Raw genomic sequence first — 23,627 nt, forward strand, 5'->3', positions numbered from 1 at the left:
AACAAAATTGTATTTATGAAGGCAATTAAGAACTCTTTAGAAGAACTAATCTTAAAAAGTATTTTTTGATAACAATTTTCAAAAACATTGCAAAAAAAAGTCCCATAATGGTTACAAGTCTCCCAACACAATCAACCTCCATAATTAATCTTATCTACAAGTGCCACATATCTGAAACAACCCATGTTAGCAAGTTCCAACTTAAATTTTCATCCTTATTTTAAATTAACAATGAACACTTTATAGAGTATACTTATGGGAGGGACTTATTTCTAAGAGCTTAATTGGTTGCATGATACTATATGCCGAATGGAATGTTAGTTGTAAATATGTAATTAAGAATATTGTCATCAAAGATTACTATAAGATCATGTATCATTCGTCACTAGGGTTGACAAACATGAAATATAGACTCATGGATTATGTATCATCATATGTTAATGATATGCGAAGTTGCTTGAAAAAAGACAAAATATAATGACTTTTTGATTAATTTGGATTGAAAATAAGTAGCACCCAGGTGCCTTTTACGTAAAATAATCAACAAGTATGCTACTAACAGACGCAGTTGCTGAGCTCAATGTGGCCTCAACCCCTTCTCCAAGTTATCTAACATTTGTCAACCCATCTCTCTTTTTAAATTTTTTTTACTAACAACCCTGCAACCTTTTAGCATCCAATGAATTGACTTTGCTCTTATCACAATTATTTTGATTCATCTTTATGGAGGACAAGCCTCCTTGGAAAGACCACTGTTGGGGGCTCAATTATTGCCAAATGCAATTCTTTAAGGACCTTTTCTAGATCACAAAAATATTGGAAATATGCTAAATAAATAATAAAATAAAATTCTACTTTTCTTGTTTGATTTACCATAAAAAAAAAGAATTATAAATTCATTCTCTACATATAAAATAGAAGAAAAAAAATTGGAAGACCATTTGAGTAGATTTATTATAGAAATTTATTCCTTATATAGAATAGGAAAAAATAAAAATAAATTAGAAGAATATTTGAGAAAGATTTATTAAGTTTAAATATATTTTTTCTTTTTTCTTTCTCCCAATATTTTCCTTACAACCTTCCAAACAAATTTGGAGTTTTTATGTTTTTATGTTAAAGGGAATAGCATTTAAGACATGTATGAGTAAAAAGTTGTGAAAGAAAAAGAATACAAATTATTATTATTATTTTTGGTCTAGGTGAAAAAGTTAAGAAAGAAAAAGATTATATCATATCAAAATAAAAAAATAAAAATTAAAAAAAAATCTATAATCTTTAAAATCCTCAAAACCCCAATTAACAAACTAATTTGCAGCCTCAAAAGTAGTAAAACGTGTACTTGATTACTCACATCTAAAAGGCACTTTGATTTAAATATAAAAAGGAGGCTACACCTATAATCTCCTTTTTATTTACATAAAATTATGCCCCTCAACTCAACTGCTTCCATAAGATTGAAGACATTTGGGAAAGTCCACTTTTAAAAATTGGGATCTCTGATTTACCAAACCCAGAGATTAGAAATTTACATCGAGGTTTACACGTGTAAGGAGTGACCTGGCACGTGGGAAGATTGACCTTAAAACGTAGGTCAAAGGCGCGTATTAGGTAATGTCGATTGGCGTCATAGAAATTGGCCTTAACAGAGTTGGTGTCACCCCATTATATAAATCAATGGGTTTATACCCTTATCGGAGAATCAAGTCAACTGGATATTTGAATGTCTTTTATTTTTCCTTGGTTTGGTAGCTATTGGGGCCTACCATAATCACCCAATATTCTAAATCTTGAAATCACTCTTTCATACTATGTGTTAATTCCTTTATATTTTAGGTAAAAAGTTTAAATGTCAATTTTTCAATTTTTTTTTAAAAAAAAATTAAATTACTTTTTATCTCCATTTATTGGCTTCTGATTTTTTTTAATTTTTTTTTTATGAATTTCACATTGGTAAAAGTGTAATTTTCCTTTTAAATTTTTAATGATAATTGTAGTTTTTTTTTTTTTTTTTTTTTTTTGTATTTCCCTACAATCACAAAAAAATTTAAAGAAAAATATGAAAAGAAATAAGCCCACAAATAAAACTAATGTTTTAAAAATCTAACTAGATCGGTCAATCAAACCGTTCGATCCAATTCATCATTTGAGTTAGGAACAATACAGTTAAATTGTTGACTCGATAAAATTTAAGAGGAAGACTAGACCTATGGATCAGTTCAAAGAGTAAACATAATACCACTCTAATGCTTAAGTTTGATTTTTTAGATTGCAAAACAATAAATAAAATATTAATTTTCCTTTATCCAAATATTCACAACAAACCAAAGAAAAATATTTGAATTTCTTCCCCTTCCTCTTTCCTTCAAGCCACGTTTGTCTCCAAAAGAATTTTTCAAAAAAAATAAATATATATATATATCTTATACATATTAAGGATAAAAAGAAGAAAATAATTTCCTCTTGTTAAAAATAAAAAAAAAAAAGGTTTAAAAAACTAATTCTTTAATAATTTAATTTCCTTTCTTTCAAATTTTTCATAGACAATCAAATTTAAAAAATTATAATTTTTTCATAAACAATCAATTTTCCTATCCACCATTATTGTACAGCTAGGTATAAAAGGTTAATCAACACCCTGTACAATACACAGAATGAAGCAGCAGCGAATCAGAACTGAGACAAACTGGAGAAAGAAGCCCTTCCTGGGGTTTGGTAGATGCTCTCATTTCGGCATTTTGCACCAAAAACCTTACAAACAAACCATAAAAAGACCCTGAAAACTTAGCAAAGAAGCTCAAACCCAAAAAAGGAAAACACAAAGGGCTGATATCCTTCCAATTTGACCTTCTAAAACATAGAGCCACAAGGTTAATTAAACCATTCTCCCATTTCCCACTAGAAGTTTGTTCATTTCCATCATCCCAGATCTATAGTCTGATATTTAATCAATCAACACACAATATAATTGATTTACAGACAGCATAACTTCAGACTCCAGTATGAATCTGTTAGGACAAAGACGGTGGAAGAATCCTAATAGATAAGAAAACAGGCTTCTTACTACAAAAATATCATTATACATCTTACAGCTACTAGAGAGAGAGTTAATGATGAATGAAAAACCCTAGGTATATTATAAAAATATAAGTGAAGAATCAACAAAGAATATCTCATGAATCCAAGTTCCAAGTTTCATCCATAGTTATAGAGCATAATGCATATCATTATACTCTGAAGATGAAGTTTAGAACACTCTATTAGAATAAAATTTATATACACATCCTTCCATGGTAGCTTGGTTTCTCCTCGAGGACATATAATAGAGTATTATAGAAAGCACCCATGTCGTTAAGATTGGTGCCACCATCCTAATCATGTTCAAAATAATGGACCTGCAAAGGAAAGTTAAAAACGTTTCATATCCGACTATTTTCAATGAACAGAAGATTCTAAAAGAGTGATATAAATTGGAAAAACTCACATTTCAGTTGTGCATTGCAGCTCTTCTTGTCGCATTAGGTAATTTTCCCTACTGTAATGCAGTTCAGAGTTTTGGAGTGCATATATAAGTGTACTCTATAAAGAACAAATATCATTTCATGGGAGTACTATAAAAGTTTCATTTCATTCAAGATGGACGAAGGCATAGTGTTGCATTATTAGCCTGTGCATACACAGGGAACCATTAGGTGACTATAAAAAGCAAAATCTAGATTTCTTATTTCACTTTTGGGCTACTGTACAGGGTAGGCAAACAAACCGGTTGCAAGTCCAGCATCATTTTGTAATTGGGGCATCAGCCATATTCCTCAGCTTTTGAGAGATTTCTGAGAATGATGGCCTCTCTGCTGGATCGGAAGCCCAGCAACTCTCCATCAAATATTTCCATTCGGGTTCACACCATCTTGGAATTTGTGGACGTAATGTGTTGTTCACGATTCCTCCTATAAAAGAAGAGGAAAGAAAGAAACAGAAACAAACAAATGAATTAGAGATTGTGTACTAACACCCAGGTTACTGTGATTGCCAACTACTTTATTAGGTTTTGGTCCCTTTCTATTTTAGTCTCATACATACACAACTTGAAGTTTAGAAATATGCTGTATCAAAAATCACACCCTTCTAAAAGGAGAAATTATTCAAAATCAATCTCCTCAAGATGTATAAGTTTCCCCAATCCTAATTCAGAAAATATCAAAACGAAAGGTATTATATAACTAAAGCATTAACTTCAACGTTGAAATGTCAAGATGATCTTGAGGATGAAAGGCAATTGGAGATATTAATTGAATGTCCTACATGTTTCAGAGTGACCATTACTTCATGGGCAACATGATGAGGATGAATATTCAAGATATATATCAAGAAAAGGAATTAGTATTAATTGTAATTAAAGTAGGATTATTATTACTTGGAATTAAATTAGGATTAATATTTGTTGGAGTCTAATTAGGATTAGCTAGTTGAGTTATAATATAATTAGAATTTGAGTCATGATAGGTTATTAGAGTCCTAGTAGAATAGGTTATTAGAGTCCTAGTAGACTTTGGATTTCTTAGAGAAGCCTATAAATAGGCTAATCAATGTAAATCAAAGGAATGAATTTTAATGAATAATATTATACTTTCTTTCATTGCAAGATTGCAACCTTCAATGGTGAGACTCCATTGATTTTCTTCTAGGTGAGACTCCTAGAAGGCCTTAGTGAGACTCTAAGGTTTTCCATCTTTTCTTCATTGTTTCTTCTTTCTCTCTATTTCTTATCTTATAATTTTCTCTACCATAAAGTTTATTCCTTGTTCCTCTCCTTACACCCTAAAAATAAAACCCTAGCCCACCTACCCTTGAGTGTAGGCAACCATCCTAGGGTTGTCCTACATCACAACATCTACCCACCTCACTCACATAACAGCAAACGCAAAGATTATGTTAGATACTATTTCATGAATCATCAACCTATGATATGGGAAGGCAAGTAAGGATATTATGTATGTGTTCTATCATCATACATGTAGTTAATAAATTTTATAGGTAAAACTTAGGTGTCATGGGTGAAGCTCATAATTTTCTTGTTGAATATAAATATAGTGAATCACAAGCCCTCCCAAGAATCATTTAAGAGGAAAAACATAATGCGAATACTATTGCAAAACCTTTGGTCAGTATATGCTCTTTAAGTATATCCTAGATTCCTAGGAATTTTAAGTAGATTATGAGTCAGGTTTCCTTTGTACAAAGTATTTTTTAAAATTTTCATGCTCCTTTGTTTGATAATTAAAAAAACGACATTACTTCTCGTGTTGCATATTCTTCAAAATGTCATGGGTGTTCACAAAGGAACGATGATGTCATAGGGTACCATGAGATAGATGAGCGGACATTCCCTTTAGAGTTAAGGCACAAACCAGAAATCACAGTAACCAATAATACTTCAAAATTCAGTGTGGTCACAGTAAGTGGCATATGGTCCTAAGTTGAATCCTGCTACTGATGATACCCTGAATTTACCCAATGCTGGTTGTTGCGGGGTGGTCAATACCCCGAGGTTTGGGTCCCCATGGAGAGTCCTAAGAGCTTGGTCATGGAAGATTCCTCAATTATAAAAAATAAATAAATAAATAAATAAATAATACTTCAAAATTCAATTTAGATTAAATTAGAGTATCAAGAGATGAAGATCTTATGTTCACTGTGCATGTAATGATAGCCACCTAGCAGCACATGCTAGTATTAAATCTTCATATCAAATTAACACAATTCAAATGTTGATTGGATTTTTTTTTTTTTTTTTTTTATAGGAAACGACAAAGGAATATATTGATAAAAAGGAAGTACAAGAGAAGGATGAGGAATCCTTCCACAAGAGAAAAACAAACTACAAGGAATCAAATATAAGAAAATACAAAGAAAAAACAAGCAAACACTCTAGTTAGACCAACTCATTGGGATTACACACCGCTAACCAATCAAGTTGTAACACGTTAAGAGGAATCCCCTTAAAAACCTTAGAACAAAAAGCCCAAAGAGAAGCTAGGAAACAAATAGAATCCCAAAGATTCTCTGAATTCTTTGCTTTATCCTCAAAAATCCTTACATTTCTTTGCCGCCACACCACCCACATTACAACGATGCACGCATCTTGCCATAAAACAATCCCTCTCTTAGAAGATCCAAAACCATTAAAATTAGTAGATAACATGTCAGAGATGCTCCTTGGGGGGACCCAATCCATCTTTGCTAATTGAAATAATCTGTGCCACAACCCCATCGTCAAAGAGCAATGGAGAAAAATATGATCTACTGTTTCTCCATGCTTCATGCACAACTTACAAATGTCGGGACTAAGTGCTTTGTAGAGTCTTCTCAACTGTAGCAAGTCATAAGTATTAACCTTCTTGTGAGCCACCAACCAGACAAAGGATTTGACTTTAAAGGGGACTTGAGAATTCCAAACGAACTTAGTAGGGAAAACTGGAGGCGAATCAGAAAATTGAGATAAGGCAAGAAAGAAATATTTGACTGTAAAAAATTCTGAAGGAGATAAAGACCAGGATCTCATATCTGGAACAGAAGGTGATATATGTAGACAATCAAGAGACCACATAAGGCCTTCTAAATCTTCTATCTTAGAATCGGAAAGATTTCGACGAAAGTTAAAGTTTCAAGAGAATGGGCGAGTAGATACAAGAATTGAAGAAATAGGAATATTTTTATCCATGACTACACTAAGTAGTCTTGGATATTGGACCCCCAAAGGTTGGTCCCCCCACCACAAGTCTTCCCAGAACCAAATTCTATCCCCGTCTCCTACCACAAACCGAGTAAACTTGGAAAACTCTTAGGAGACTTGTGCAATGGTCTTCCAAGGACAACGATGTAACCATCTGACTATATTGTTGACATCCCAATCATTGGAGTGTGATCCATAAATGCTTAAAATAACCTGATGCCACAGAGCTGAACCCTCTCTAGGACATCTCCACAACCACTTCCCTAAGAGAGCGAAATTCCTTATAGAAATCTTTCCAAATCCCAATCCCCCTTTCGTCTTTGGCTTACACACTACATCCCAGCTAACTAGATGATCTCTTTTTGATAAAGATCTACTCTAATATGTTTAAAAGATATCCAAGAATTGGTTGTGATACCGATTTGTGCTTGGATATGTGGATGAGTATATGTCATGCTCAAGGTCAAAGAATAGATTTGATGGTTCCTACACTTGCATTCACTTGATTAATTCAAGATACAAATCCCTAATCACGTTGGTAGAGGGCCCAAAATAATAATTCCTGAAATGTAAAGTAAAACATACTCGGGATAATAGATGGGTCTATGGTTGTGAAGTTGGATTATGGATTTAGTTCTCACACGTGAAGTACAAGTATTGAGGAAACTTCCAAATGGGCAACTGAAATTTTGGATAGCAACTAGTTTAGGCTTTGGAATGTTTTGGTAAAAGTCAAAGGTAGAAGGGACAAAAATGGGGTTCTAGAGGTTAGAAAACCAAAGACAATGGCTGGTTGCTTATGGAAACATTATATAGCAGCCCTACAAATAAAAGATAACAAGGAAAAATTACAGTTCTTAAAGAAAAACAACTAAAACCTGAATGATAATTAAAAAAAAAAAATCTCAAGTGAATATAGGAGCTCATCTTAGCCACATAACCAAACAAAAACTCTGCTAAACAGTAAGATCAAGTACTGATACTGTCCATAGATACATTACAAGAGCTCTCAAGATGACTAACAAAGCCTTGATTCTCTTGCATTTGCATCAAATATAAGGACTTGTATCCAATTGTCATATTGTAAACCATATTGTGTTTCTGTACATTGGGAAATAGATAGACAAGGATATGCACATAAATAAGGAGTACATACATACAGAAAAAATAACAATTTTTAACCAACATCATAAAAGATACTAAGGGAAAAATAGATAAATAAAATCTATAATACCACACATGTAGCATTGGACATTAGAGTTCTCATGAAACAACCTTAACAACATATGACAAATAACATGGATTCATAAAAAAAATCCAAAAAATAAACTTAACTTTTTAACTGTAGTTTGATATTCCAAACTTGAGACAAATCTCCAACTACTATACTAAAAAAGAAACGACAAGCATCTACAACCATATACTTGCTTATACTCATATTAAGATTTCTATACTCTTAAATTCATTGTTCCTAGCCCTTCCCTCAATAAGAAGGGAAGATAAATTTAAAAGGAAAAAGTAATATATTAAGAAATCATTCTATATTTATTATCATCCTTAAGGTTACTATTCAGATCATCCGAATTGTACCTGTTCCCACTTAAGATCATGGTCTCTCTTTCTTCCCTCTTTGTCATCTATTTAACCAAATCATGTGTTTCACTCAAATAAAGCTCCCTTCTATTGCAACAATAATTACATTCCAGTTTCGATAGTACACCTTCAACAACACATACACTTCGTCTCCACACAAGATCATCCCCTTTTCTCCCATCATTCAACCCACTTCTAATTTATATTTGATTACCCATTTTTAATATATAATAATTAAAAAGAAAAATTGCATACAAAATTTTTTACTAAGCGCCACAAAAGAGACTTCCTAAAACTTACATTACCGAAAAGCATCCTTTAATCAATAATATAATGATCTTCTTTAAGAAAAAGTTCAAAATTTTACTTTTCCTACTAACGTTTATTGTACACACCGTCTCGTAAGGGCATCCAATTGAATAATCAGATACACCTATGATATTAGTGATAAGCACAGGTCTATATGAAAACTGTCTTGCAACATATATTGAATCATTTAGAATAAGTACATGAAATGGTAAGGTCATTTCGTTGGAAAAAAGAGAAGCCAAGCATGGAATGTTGGTCCTCTATGATTGTTTTGGACTATCAGGAGAGAGAGAGAGAGAGAGAGAGAGAGAGAGAGAGAAATAGAAGGGCATTAGAAAATGTTGAGTTATCAGATCAAAAGCTTAAATCCCTGTTTATGTGTAACTTTCTAGAGTGGACAAAAGGGGGCTTAGAGGTTGGGTCCATGTACATGTTTGATTTTGTCAATGGATTAGGCTGCAAGTAAGGGGAGGGAGCATGTTTTGTTTTTTGTCTTCTTGTTTTTCTTTTTGTAGTGCATTTGTATACTTCTTGTGTACTTTGTGCTGCTTTTCTAAGGCTTATTAATTTTATTGCTCATTTGCCTACCAAAGAAAGAAAGGAAAGAAAAGAAAAAAGAAAAGTAGATTATCGAATATTCCTTACATTGATACCTTCACTTATTCCTTGGAGATATGAGCCTGTGGCCATTAATGAATTCCATGTTTAAAATTGTGGGGAAGATCTGAACTCTAAATTTCTAAGAGCCCTCACTAAAATGTTATCCACATATAATAAAATTCAATGTTTTATTATTCAACCATTAGGATGGATATGTGGTAGTAGAAGATAGATCAAAAAGACAAGGGAATGATGTCCACAAAGTTAAAATGCAAGGTCCAAAAAGAGATGCAATGAAAAAGACATACAATTCACAAAGATCAAACAGAAGTCCTATGGCAAAGAAAGGATCCATGTAGCCAACCACAGGTAGTTGGGATTAAAGTTGTTGCATAAGATGAATAGTTTTAATGCATTAGAATCCACAATCAGAAACAAGTCATTCCAACCCACATGGCTTTGTTATGACACTGCTCATTTAAAATATCATTACATGTCCAAAGCATAAGTCATTACATGAATTTCATAAGTGAACAACCATGACTTAGGTAACAAATCATTTCCTTTTAAATGTTGGCAGTCCATGCACAGAGATATGCACTTGGATCTATACATGAGAGACCAAAATAGGATCAAATCCAACATAATTACATAAATGGAATGCATGATCAAATTCTTAATATGTACCATCTATTCAATTTATGTTCTTCCAACATCTTAAGTTCACAAATAATACTATTCAAATGCAATGTGTTCAAGAACCCTAATTTATTTATATTTTTCAAATCCAACATTAGTACACATTTTAGATACCAACACTTGCACCCCTGCCCAACATAGAAAAATGACATACAGCACCACCCAGTAAACAAAAGGATGATTTCCTTGCCCAGCATTATTCAGGTTATGATCCAAAATAATTGAGGAGAAGGGCTGTGTGAAATACTAGTAAATAAGCTGCAAGGCCAATCCTAATTAAGCCAACTCATTTCCTGGTGGAACTGTTTATTTCTTCCCAAATACCCATTCCCTCCAAAAAGTTCCAAGCAACACATCTACAAGATAAGGAGATCGAAGTGAAGAACTGAAACCAACTAATAAATGAGCTGCATCACCAATCCTAATTAAACCAACTCATTTCTTGGTGGAACTATTTATTCCTTCCCAAATATACCCATTCCCACTAAAATGTTCAAGCATCATTTCTTGGTGGAACTGTTTATTCCTTCCCAAATACCCATGCCCACTAAAATGTTCAGGCATCATTTCTTGGTGGAACTGTTTATTCCTTCCTGAATACCCATGCCCACTAAAATGTTCAAGCATCATTTCTTGGTGGAACTGTTTATTCCTTTCAGAGCAACACATCTATAAGATAGACTGAGCAGATTGAAGCGGAGAACTGGAACCAACTATTTCCTTAATATTATAATAATTAGATGATAATGACCACATGCATATCAAGATCAGGGAGAATAGAAACAAATTACGTTGTAAATGAAACAGAACATATAGTTATGTTTCAATATAGCTCCTACCAATTATAGAAGCACAATGCATATCTGCATAAGGTTCGTCCCCAGTAAGCAATTCCCACATCACAATTCCAAATGAGTATACATCAATCTACAACACAGAAAAAGAAATAAACAAGTAAGAAACAAGATAAAGAATAGGACTTGGAGATCTTAAAGAAGGCCTTGGCAAATATCATATACTAACAACACTAAAAGTTTTTGAATTTAAGATTAATCCCTACCTTTTCTGTTACCATGTTGGTTTTCCCACTAAGAAGCTCTGGTGCCATCCAAGGAAGTGTTCCACGAACACCTCCTGATACTAACGTATGCTGTTTAACCTTTGATAAACCCAAGTCACCAATCTACAAGCATATGAAATGGATAAGCTCCCAAATCCAATCCCATTTAATATATATGATTACTATTAGGTACAGCAAGTAAATATGCAACATAATCTGCTAAAGAATGTCCTTAACAAGAGTCCGACACCAAAAGTTTCATTGTTCTCCCCAAGCATCCTTGTTCTAGGACAAATAATGGAAGGGAATAACATAATTCACAAGATTAGGTGCCGCAGAAAAGCTCAAAAATTAATATTTATAATTATAGCAAACATACCTTGCAAACAGGTCGATGTGGATCTCTCATATTTACTAATAAATTCTCACATTTTAAGTCAAAATGTACAATATTCTTGCCATGTAAATACTCCATTCCAAATGAAGCATCCATAGCTATGATGCGTCTCTTCCGACGATCTATTGTCCTGTTCAATAGCATAAAATTGTCACATTCCACAGGAAATAAATTTTTCATTTCTTTTCAGCAAAAAATGAGCACTTCCAAGTATATGCTTTATAGCCTACATCCTAAAACAGAAGAAAGTTAAAAGGACTCATAAACTGCAATTCAGTAAACCACCATCAAAACAATTACCTGTCCTTTTTCTGCAAAAATTGTTTCAAAGAACCATTAACCATGAATTCTGTCACAGTTGCTAAAGAGCCACCAGGGCCATCACGAACTATACCATAAAAGGAAACGACATTTGGATGATGTAATGAACTCAATATCAAAGCCTCCTTCCAGAAATCCGCGATCTGTAACGGCAAGACGGATAGACAAACAGTCAATGAAAACTGAAGCAAGTGTAATTGGTAATGAACTACAGCAGAACACTGAAGTTGCAAAATTATTCTCATCAGCTTGCTTCCCAGAAAGAAAGAAAAATTCAAAAAATAATTCTAAATAAATTCTATATGTAGAAAGGGCCTGACGATTTGCACTAACATAAGATGGACTCGCTGCCAATTGAAAACATTCCTGTCTATGACAATCAGATACATATGCCTTTTCTTTTATGAGAAACCAATTAAAAAGCAAAAGGGCAATAAGTCCCTTAGCAAGGCTTACAAAGAATGAATGGAAAAAGGGAAAAAGGAAAAAAGAAAAGGAAAAATTAAGGGGCACCACACCAGCATGGAATGATCACAAAAGTGTCCTCCAGCAAGAGACTTCAACTTCCTCAACACACATTTGTCAACAAGCTAAAATAGTAACTAAAATAACGATGATGACATGATAAGGCTCAACAATTAAACCATTATGGAAGAGATCAAATGAGAACTTCAAGGATACATACTTCTAGTTCCTTGTCCTGAATTGTAATTTTCTTAAAAACTAAGCACATTCTTGTTTGTAAGCAAATAAAAAATAAAAAAACTCGCCATATCTGGTACTCAACAACAGCAGAAGTTTACAAGTTCCCACAAACTTACCAAGGCCCAAAAAAATTTTTAAAAATAAAAAATAAAATAAAACCGATAGAAGCTAACAATTAATTTAGTCATATGTCCATTACTATTTTTAGATTAATACATGAGCAACTGCAACGCACATTTACTTACCAAGGTGTGTGTGTGTTATATACTATTATGTCCAACAAGGATTCAGGATTTAACATAATTTGTGGGCCATATATATAAAAAACTGGAATTAAAAATTTATGATGCATAAAACTTAAAAGGACACCTACATCTTACACCATCATTTTCACTAATTAAACAATGATAAAAGAATATGCAAGAGACTACTTTTAAAAGGTAGAACAGACAATACTTTTTTTTTTTTTTTTTTGATTGGAAACGCCACAAAGATATATTAATATAAAAAGAAGTACAAGAAGAAGGATGAGAAATCCTCCCACCAAAGACAACTAAACAACAGGAAAATACACAAAAACAAACGACCTCCCACTAAGGACCAATCCCTAAGGAGAACACACCGCTATCCAATCCAACTGAATCACATTAAGGGGAGTCCCCTTAAATGCCTTGGAACAGAAAACCCAAAGGGAAGCAAGGAAAACAATAGAGTCCCAAAGGACCTCTGAATTCCTTGCTTTATCCTCGAAAATCCTTGCGTTTCTCTCCCACCACACAACCCGAATTAGAGCTATGCTCGCAGCTTGCCACAAAACTACCCCTCTCTTAGAATTACCGAAGCCTTGAAATTTGATGGACATCATGTCATATATGCTCCTTGGGGAAACCCAATCCATCTTAGCTAACTGAAATAGCCTGTGCCACAACCCAATTGTCAAGGAACAATGAAGAAAAAGGTGATCTGCTGATTCCCCGTGCCTCATGCACAGGATTCAAATATCAGGACTAAGGGCTTTGTAGGGTCTTCTCACTTGCAACATGTCATTAGTATTCACCTTCTTGTGTGCCACTAACCAGACTAAAGACTTCACTTTGAAAGGAACTTGAGACTTCCACACGAACTTTGAAGGAAAGTTTTGAGGGGATCCAGAAGATTGAGATAATGCTAGAAAAAAGGATTTGACTGAAAAAAGCCCTGAAGAGGTAATGGTCATAATCTAGCATCTGGGACCGAAGGAGAGAGATACAAATCATCAAGAGAGCGCATGAGGCCTTCTAAGTCCTCAATCTCAGAATCTGAAGGTAGAACAGACAATACTATCAAGAGCATGTCATCTTATGTATAGCATGAGCATATTGAACTGTAGATGAACTCCAATTTTTGTGCAACCCATCACCAATTTTGAGCCTGAACATGTTTAAAACAGATCCCCAAATAAAGCCAAATACTTCCAGACCCAGTGGCCCACACAACAGACATCCCTGCACCACCACCCAAACATGAGAGAGAGAGAGAGAGAGAGAGAGAGAAGGGACGCGGGAGGGGGGTGGGTAGTTGTCCAAGCCGAAGTGTTTTACTTATTTCTATCTAATAAAATACAAGTATAGTTCCTTATTTTATTTCAAAAAATAAAGAGTTGATCAACTGGCCAAGGAAACGAGGGACAACCTTGGCTGCAGACTCTTGAAAAGGAATGTATTTAGATGCATAAGGACATAAAGCAAGAGATTCAAAACTCTTGTAGATTCTTTAAATGAGACTTTTCTGGTTTGTTATATAAATTTAAACATGAATTCTTTCTACTCCTTGAGGTGGTACATTCTTCTGGGCCTCTTAGAGGATTCTGAGTGAAGATGAATCATATTTTTTTGAATGTCCTTTCCACACTAACAATCTCAACTTCCCTTTCAAATTATTTTCTTCTGCTTGTAGCATCTTTCTTTATTCCTTATCCAAACTTCAAACACAGATCAAGGGCATTTACAGAACGCAAAGAAGCCGACATAGGAATCTGAACTATGTAGAACCCACTAAGAATATGAACAGTGTGTTTGAGATGCATCTATACAAATGCATTTATGTGCATGTGTCAGTGAGAGAGAGGCTTAAAAGAAATAAATAAATAAAGGAGCAATATGCTAATAATTACTAAGAACAAAGCATTTAGTAAGAACAGCAAAGCATTTGTAATGTCCTTTGTAAATAAGAGGAATAGTTTTAATTTTTAGAAAACAATGTAAATGGTCAAAATATGAACTGAAATTTAATAAGAGTTAAAGAAATGTAGGGGTATTTATTATACATAAGCCATAAACTTTAAATAGGTCTTCTAGGTTAACTTGAAGAGTTCATTTAAATGGTTTGGGGGTGTAGAAAACCCCACTGATTCTGTATCATTGCTTCACAGATGTCAACCTTATGTATGTCCGGCATCAGATATATCCAACTTATTGGTTGAGAGTACAATGAGAAGGATGCACCAAATATAAGTCTCAAATTATTAAGGTACACACCTCAGCAAACTCTACATGACAATGTCCCACCATATGACACGTGCAGTGTTGGTGTCACATCTAAAAGACTTTACATGACCTTGAAATTTAATCTGTTGAGAGACACTAAACTCTTAGCTTTTGGTGTTGAACTTATAATCTGTACATGATGCACAAACATTGAGTCATGGCAAACCTCTAGCACAATCCATGCATCTCACATGCCAATTATTATTTTTTTTTTTTTTTATAGGCAAATAAGAGGATGTATTATAAAAGCCTAGAAAGGCGAAAAGAGTACACACAAAGTATACAAGCAACGCCCAAGGAGCTAGGCCAAAAAGAAAGACCTTTCTTCTATCTAGACAAAAGTCATTCTATAAAGTCAAACAAGGACAAAGAATGAGTCTCTAAATATACCCTAACCCAATTCACAAAAGTGTACAAAAAAAGAGAGTTTTAGAGCTTGGTCGGTACGTTCATTGTCATTGAACACTCTTTCATTTCTCTCCCTCCATAATGTCCACATTAAACAAAGGGGAGCAGCCCTCCAAGCTTTTTCCTTTCCCTTACTCACAGAAGCACCATGCCAAGCTATCAAATTCCTTTTGATTGAGGAGTGCAAGACCCACTGCACGTCAAAAAGGGAGAAAAGCAAGCTCCATAACATTGTAGCCTTCTTACAGAATAGGAGCAAGTGGTCACTAGTTTCCTCTTCCATTTTACACAAATAACATCTATTTGGTAGTATCCAGCCCCTTCTTTTAAGCTGATCAGTAGTCAAAATTCGGTTCCAAGACGCTTCCCAAGCAAAAAAACTAACTCTCATGGGTGCCCAAGATCTCCAAATGATGCTCCAAGGAAAAGGTTCACTAGAGGTAGCTATGAGGGATCGGTAGAGAGATCTAATAGAGAAGGAGCCATTCTTACTAATCTTCCAACTTAAAGCATCCTCCACATCACTATGCAAAACCAGAGGGTGTATTTTTTGGAGCAAGCCCTCCACCTCTTCCATTTCCCAATCATTAAAGCTTCTTGAAAACAAAGGATTCCAGCTTCCCACCTCTCCTTCCTCTTCCCAAGCATCACATACCCATTGATTCTTATTGACCGCCAATCTAAATAAGTTGGGGAAGGCATCCTTCAAAGCTTGGTCCTCACACCACAAATCCTTCCAAAATTTGACCTTCCTCCCATTCCCCACTATAAAGCGGGATCTTGAGCGAATGATTTCCCAATCTTTTCTGATGGCTTTCCACAATCCCACACCATAGGCACCCCTCACTTCTTTAGAACACCAACCTCCCTCTTCTTCCCCATATTTGTCTATAATTACTTGTTTCCACAAAGAATTCCTTTCTATAGCAAATTTCCAGTTCCATTTCCCAAGCAGGGCTTTGTTTAGGGCCACAAGACTGCGAATACCCAAGCCTCCTTGTCTCATATCAGTACAAACCGCGCTCCAATTCACCAAGTGCGGTTTCTTCTCTAAAGCGCCACCGCCCCACAAGAAGTCTCTTTGGATCTTTTCAAGTCTTGCACACACCTTCCACGGAATAACAAGGAGAGACATTAGGTAAATAGGGAGGCTTGAAAGGGTGCTTTTTATCAAGGTAAGTCTTCCCCCTTTGGAAAGATATTGTCTCTTCCACAAGGACAAGCACTTTCTGAATCTCTCCTCCACTACGTCCCACACCCTTGGAGATTTGAAAGGAGCACCCAAGGGAAGTCCCAAATAAGAGGAGGGAAGATTCCCAATTCTACACCCCAAAACCGAGACAATATTCTCCAGATAGTCAACCCTTCCTACAGGAATCACCTCACTTTTATCCCTATTCACTTTTAACCCTGAGATCACATCGAACCATAAGAGCACCCAACTCAAGTAACGTAGCTACCCACTGTCAGCCTTGCAGAATAAAAGGGTGTCGTCAGCAAACAGAAGATGAATCAAATCCCTTTCTATTCCGTTATTGTTTCCCACCTTAAACCCCTCAATGAAGCCCCCACTTCTGGCTCTGAAGAGCAGCTGGCTGAGAACTTCCATGACTAATAAGAAGAGATAAGGGGATAAAGGATCCCCTTGTCTCAAGCCCCTAGTGCTTCGAAAAAGTCTGAAGGGGTCCCGTTAATCAAAATTGAGAAGTTGGTTGTGGAAATGCATCAACTGATCCAATTTATCCACTTCTGCCCAAACCCCATCTTGGACATAACTGAAACAAGGCAATCCCAGTTGACATGATCAAACGCCTTCTCAATGTCTAGTTTCAGGAGGAGTCCAGGGATGTTAACCTTCAGCCTAGAGTCTACTGCCTCGTTTGCAATGAGAGCGGCATCCAGAATCTGCCTATTCCGAATGAATGCATGCTGGTACTCTGAAACCACCTCCCCAATAGCTTGTTTCAGCCTATTAGCCAAGACTTTGGCGAGTAATTTGTAAAGGCTCCCTACCAAGCTTATTGGTCTGAAGTCTTTCAGCTCTTCCACACCCCCCTTTTTTGGATTAAGACGAGAAAGGTGGAATTTAAGCTCCTCTGGAAAGTGCCAAGGCGGAAAAACTCGTCAAAAAAGGCCAAAATCTCAGCTTTGGTAAAATCCCAGGAGAATTGCCAAAAGGCCATGGTGAACCCATCCGGACTTGGCGCTTTATCTCCAAAGAGGCTGTAAAGGGCTTCAAAAACTTCTTTTTCTGAAAAAGGCTCCTCTAAGCTTCTGGCCCTTTCAGATCCCAATATACGAAACTATAGATTCCCCATCCTCGGTCTCCAATCCTCGGTTTCCGCTAACAAAGTCCTATAAGCCCTACACACCCCATCCTTGATATCTTCCGCACTAGTAAGGGAGTTTCCATTAATGTTCACCTTGGATAAGAGGTTCTTTCTCGCCCTGGCATTGGCCATCTTATGAAAGAATTTGGTGTTCTTATCCCCCTCCTTTAGCCATGTCTCCCTGGATTTTTGCCTCCAAAAGGTTTTTTCCATTAAAACACACTTCTTATACTCCTCCAAATCCCCCAAACGAGCCTCTGCTTCCTCAGAGGACAGGAGATTAAGACTCAGCTTTGAATCCCAGAACTGTATTCAAGAAAGAGCCTCGGCTTTTTTAGCAGAAACGTTACCAAAAACTTCCTTGTTCCACTTCTTAGGTCCCTTTTAAGGGATTTCAGTTTTTCAGCAAGACAGTGACTGGTAGATCCTACAACCGAATAACTCACATGCCAATTATATACAGGAAAAAACAGGTGCCTAGCAAAATGTGACTGAACCCTAATACATAGAAATTATATACAGCTCACTGAAGGCCAAAGAAACAACAGGGAAAAACAGCAGGTGCTATAATTGCATAATAACCCAAGAAATCTACAAAAATGTAAATAAATAAGGTGGCCTTCGGATGCACTTTATTTTTTTTAATTTTAAAAATAGAAACCCCTATATAAACATAAGAATTCTTGTACAAAAAGTAGAAAGTTACAGTGTGTCCTTCAAAACTGTTTACAAAATTTCAAAAATTTGAGGAAGTGAAAACTTTTTACTTCCTCATAACAAAAAAATTTTAAGAAGTGTTTTCAAGTACACAAAGTTTGTACGTATGTTTTGTAACAGCATTCATACATTTAATATAAGACTATTTTTAAAAACAAAAAATCATATCCTTAAGAGTATGGGGAAGCACCCAAGAAACCCCAGGCAAAGGAAATAACAAAGTCCACAAACAGCAAGCCTTCCCACAGTGCATGAAAATACGTTTAGCCAACACCATTGTTTACATAAGCATCACCAATTCACATAAGTCCAACCCCACCCAACAATAAGCTAATCATTTCTCCAAACTGCTCTCCTATGCAAAGAATCCAACATAGATGTAACCTCAGAATCCCACACTTATTCGCAACAGGAGGCCCCTAAATTTGACTCACATAAAGGCTTCATAGAGAAGCAAACATTTCTAAAGATCTTCCACACCAATCTATCACCACAACCACCTGAAACAACTTCAGAGTGTATACAGTGCAGAAGAAAATTTCAACTCCAACTCCCCATCATTGGACGTTGGAACTCCTTAAAAATATCAGTTCCAGCAGCCCCAACATCCCACCCTATCCCATTCACCCAAGCCTTTTCATGAGCTACCATGCTAAACAAAATTGAGGAACAATCCTTCAAGGGAATTCCTCACATCACACACCACCCAGACCTTGGATCTAAGATCATCTCCCATGAAAATACTCATCCTTAAATGCGAAGTATTTCATCCACTTCTAACGGCATTTGGCAGACTCAAATTGCACACCTTCCTCTTTTCTCCGGAACACCAACACATAAAACTTCAAAACTTGAATACCTTAATATAAGCATCACTCAGCACCAAGTCAATAATGCAAAAAGACTTTTTCATAATGCAAAAAGACTTTTTCATATCTGCTATAAATCCTACAAGGCCTATATTGTATACAGATGGCACCGGAGGAAAACCAACTTCAATGCTAGCAAAACATATAATCTAGACATGGTATAAGCAGATTAGTATAAGTAATCAGTTCAAATTGTTTCTTTTCTTTTTCAGAAATAAGTAAACAACCTCTATTGGCTAAAAAGAAATTGTTTAACACTATTTCAGAACTTTTTCTGAATTTAAAGAGCATCAACAGACATGTCTATATTAGATTAAAATGAAAATATACAGGCTTAAAATAATTGATTTAATCCCATTTTGAAAGTTAAAAAAGATGCTGGGATAGTAAGGAACTAGCTTGAAGCTATCAAAATATCTTGCCTTCAATTTAAGTGCTAATCATGAAATGCAGACTGCTGTTATAACAGCACATACTACTACATATGTGAAACTATCTCTTTCTCGACTTTATATACATACATGAAAAATAATGCAATCATATGCAAAAATCGCACCACTTGGACACCAAAAGTAGCTGATTAAACAAGAAATTATAATTAAAAGGATTCAGTTACTACCAAACGTTCTCTTTCAGATGGTCTCCCAGCAAAGCAGCTGGCTTTGATTCTCTTTATTGCTACATCAGACCCCTTCCATTTTCCATGGTAAACAGATCCATACGTACCAGAACCTAATTCCCGAATCTCCTCCAGATCATCATTTTTTATTGTCTAAAGAAAGAACACAAATTCGAGTTAGGCGGAGGAAATAAAATGCATGAAATAGTAAAAAGACACTAAGATAGAGAAGAGATAACGAAGAGATAAAGGTGTGATTTCCAAAGAGATGTTTTACAAAAATAATGGTGTATATTGGTCGAGAACCTGTAATCCCCTTGAAAGAGCTTCTTCTTCAGCCTTTGTTGGCTCAATCTTGAATGTATTCACATTATCATTGTCAGAATCCAACTCCAAATCCCCCAGGGCATTCTAAAGGACAAAGGATATCTTGAGAAAAAGAAAACATAGTATTAAAGAGCAATCTTTCAGAAAAAAAAGTTCAGTTGACTCACGGCTGTCTCCAATTCGTTTGAAGCCTCTTTAGTTGATGAAGCATGCACTGCATCAGCATTTTCTTGAACTTTAGCTTTCACCTCCTCAGCACTTTCTAATGCAGCCCTTTTGACAGAAGCAATCAACTCTGGTAAGAAAGACAAATTGCTAACATCCAGTTTAGCATCTTCTTCAAGAGGAGCACAATCGTTGACAACAGGTTTAAAAACATTATCTTCAGCTGGTAAGTTGACAGGCTCCAGAGATGCCACCTCACATTTCTTATCTGCATTATTGTTTTTCTCTGGAAGGGAGGTAACTGGCATATCATTATCTTCAACCTTCTCCATGTGAATCTCTTCCTTTCCTTCTCTAAAAGCTTGTTTAGCCTCCATTATAACTGTTTGATTTACATTATTATCATCCCTTGATTCTGGATTGTAACTCAAATTGGCTGAAGCAACAAACTTATCATCCATTAAAGTTGGAGATGAATTTGTGAAATGCAATGGTTCCATAGGAGCAGCAAACTTTAACATGTCAGATGGGGATGGAACAGGACCTGGAGCAAATGGGTGTTGGCCTTCCTGACCATGAGTGTTTGGGTTCAATTTTGTAGCATGGCCATAAGAATAATCAGGGAGAGCAGAGCCATCAAAACCTAGTATTTTCTGTGATGATTCACCCCAAGGATTTTGATTATCTAACCCAACACAGAACCTAGGACTACCCTCCCGTGTACCCCTAATGGGTCCTGGATTAACTGAACCATTTGCTTGACAGGTTGAAGTGGATGCTTCATAAGAGGGAGCACCATGCATTGGGTTCTGAACATTTCTCCATAAAGCATGTGCAGGTACATGTCCGTGTGAGACTTGGTAAAGATTATCAGCTCCATAAGGATAAGGCAAATTGCCATAGCGAACAGCACGCTCTTCCAGAGGAGGAACATTGATAGCAGGGCCAGCAGCTACAGCTTGGTCATGGAATACTCCATTCCCCAACTCAGGTCCAGTTCGAATGTACCGTGGGTCTTCATGATGGACATAATTTGAAGACACGTGATGGTTATCCGGCAAATTACCATGTGCAACTGGAAAATTCACGCCAGAACCATCTACAATGTACGGATCATTCAACCTTCCAGCTCCAGAGATTTGAGCTCTTGCATCCTCAGCCCGAGGATTCAACTGATGCTGTAGAATCCATCCCCGTTCATGATTATGAGTTTCATTATACAGAGATCGAGGATCATTGTGCTCTTTTGGATATATTCCATGCTGCATTTTTGCATCTGTATTCAACAAAAAAGACTCCCTACCTGGGGGGCACTCTGCACATGGATTAGCAACTGGAGGCAATCCATTCCCCATGTTGGGTTGCTCTAAATGTCTATGGAAAGTCATCCGGCAATGCTCACAGATACTATTCCCTTCAAAAACATTGGGGCCATGAAGCATGCTACCCGGAAAACCTGCCTTCTCACTGGATATAGCTCCTGTTGGCAGCCATACAACATTATCTGAAGCTTGTGGTTGATGATCATATGGAGCTTGGGGATTCACTGGCTGCCGACTGTATTCTTCAGGCACTCTATCAATGCATTTATCTGGTAACTCCCCAAATGGCATGCGGAACCTCGCAGATGAAGGTGAAGATGGATACTCTGCCAGCGGCCTTGCATCATGGTGTCCGTGATGCCTAGGGGAAAAGTAGGCAGGGTTCCACTGAGACTCCATTTCATTATACCTCTGAGCAACAGGTTGGTGTTGCCCCGACCCCATATGAGGAATTGTAAGGTGATGCAAGTTGAACTGAGACATAGGCATCTCACAGTTTCTCTGGTTATGGAGACCACCCTCAAGACTTATGGAGTTAAAGAACTGTTCAGCCAAATGAATATCATCAATTGCACTCATAGTCGGCGACTCACCCACCTGCTGCTTCCTAAAATCCGAAGCATCGTTTAAATTATTCAAAGCATCCACATACCTCCTCTCAGTATCATCAACATCAACAAAATGCGAAGAACCACCATCTTGGTCGGGATGCGAAAACAGAAAAATCCTAAGCCTAGTGAACCCATCCCCAGAACCCAACTTGTCATATTCCTCCATCATATTGGTCACGTCATCATCGTTCACAACCGAGACAAGAGCATCAAGATCCTCATCAGGTTGCTGGTATTTCAAAACTGCCGCCATATCAAAAAGCTCCTTCATCTTCCCCATCAGCTCCTCATAACCAATATCCCGGGGCACGCTTACAATTCTCGTCTCCCCACCCACATACCTCAGCTTCCCATCCTGTGGCCTGGGCAATATACTACCAGAAAAACTACACAAAAACTTCACACGAGGGTTCTCATCGTTCGACCCAGGGGCTGAACTAGGAGTCGCAGAAGGGCTATCCATCAAATACACAGCCTGGTGCTGTTTCTGATCAACAGAGTCGCTCACGCGTGCAATTCCTTTATTACACATGAGTATGGAATTCAAGCCATACAACGGCCCACGAATTCCCCAATCACCACCTCCGATGCACACCCGCAACCCCCCAGTTTCCCACTCCAAATCAATCGATTCTCCATCGGAAAAACAGACGAACAAACAAAAAAATTCACCCAAAACCCTAACGCGACGAATCAAAAACCCCAATTCTAACCGAAAAGAAAAATCAGCTCGGAAAAACAAACCCTAATTCCTCGATCTGGATTCGGAATCCGAAAAAAATAAAAATCAAAGTACCTGAAAAATGGAGAGGCGTGGAGGCAGTCGGAGGAGGATAGAGAGAGAAAGTAGGGAGAAAGAAAGTGGTGAGAAGAAGACGATGGCTCTGATGATGTGGTTTCCCTACCTCTTCTTCTTCGTCTGCCTCTCTGTGTGATGTGAAAATGATGATGGTGATGATGATGATGTGGATGATGATGAATGGAGACGAAGGACCGCCATAGCCCCGCCTTACAATGCCTGCTTGCCAGGTAATGTCCCACGTGGCAACACCTCCTTTCCGCAGCTCAAAGCATCTCTCTATCCTCCGCCCTGCACGCTCCTCCCGCGCGTCCCCTTACTCCAGATTCGTGTACAACTAATAAAATCCTTTTTGGAAAAATTTACGCCACCAATTTGATATACTCCACCGTCAATCGGAGCCGTTTTTTAAGCGACAGTACAAGTGTATAAATAATTAAGACAAATATATAAAATTAAAACATAAATAATTAAGATATAAATTTGTAATTAAGGTACAAAATAAAATTACAATATGA

The 23,627-nt window shown here is 36.5% G+C and overlaps 1 protein-coding gene across 4 annotated transcripts; it reads right to left on the reverse strand.

The window, feature by feature from the left end:
- Positions 1–3,044: 3,044 nt before the first annotated feature.
- On the reverse strand, positions 3,045–23,353 carry LOC117925555. Of its 4 annotated transcripts, none has more exons than XM_034844596.1 (10): positions 20,380–23,351; positions 20,192–20,296; positions 19,886–20,038; positions 11,692–11,855; positions 11,374–11,521; positions 10,995–11,117; positions 10,774–10,861; positions 3,764–3,947; positions 3,485–3,535; positions 3,045–3,395 (listed from the first exon to the last, which is right to left on the reverse strand). In XM_034844596.1, the coding sequence occupies exons 1-8, from the start codon at positions 22,840–22,842 to the stop codon at positions 3,781–3,783; spliced, it is 3,411 nt and encodes a 1,136-aa protein (XP_034700487.1). In that variant the 5' UTR covers positions 22,843–23,351; the 3' UTR covers positions 3,045–3,395; positions 3,485–3,535; positions 3,764–3,780. The 4 variants fall into 4 exon arrangements, with proteins under 4 accessions (XP_034700487.1, XP_034700486.1, XP_034700485.1 ...); XM_034844595.1 differs by having other exon boundaries at positions 3,108–3,395; positions 3,485–3,667; XM_034844594.1 differs by having other exon boundaries at positions 3,108–3,395; positions 3,485–3,947; positions 20,380–23,350.
- Between the last annotated feature and the right edge of the window lie 274 nt (positions 23,354–23,627).

This window comes from Vitis riparia, chromosome 11 (assembly GCF_004353265.1).
Source record: "Vitis riparia cultivar Riparia Gloire de Montpellier isolate 1030 chromosome 11, EGFV_Vit.rip_1.0, whole genome shotgun sequence".
NCBI classification, from domain to species: Eukaryota; Viridiplantae; Streptophyta; class Magnoliopsida; order Vitales; family Vitaceae; genus Vitis; species Vitis riparia.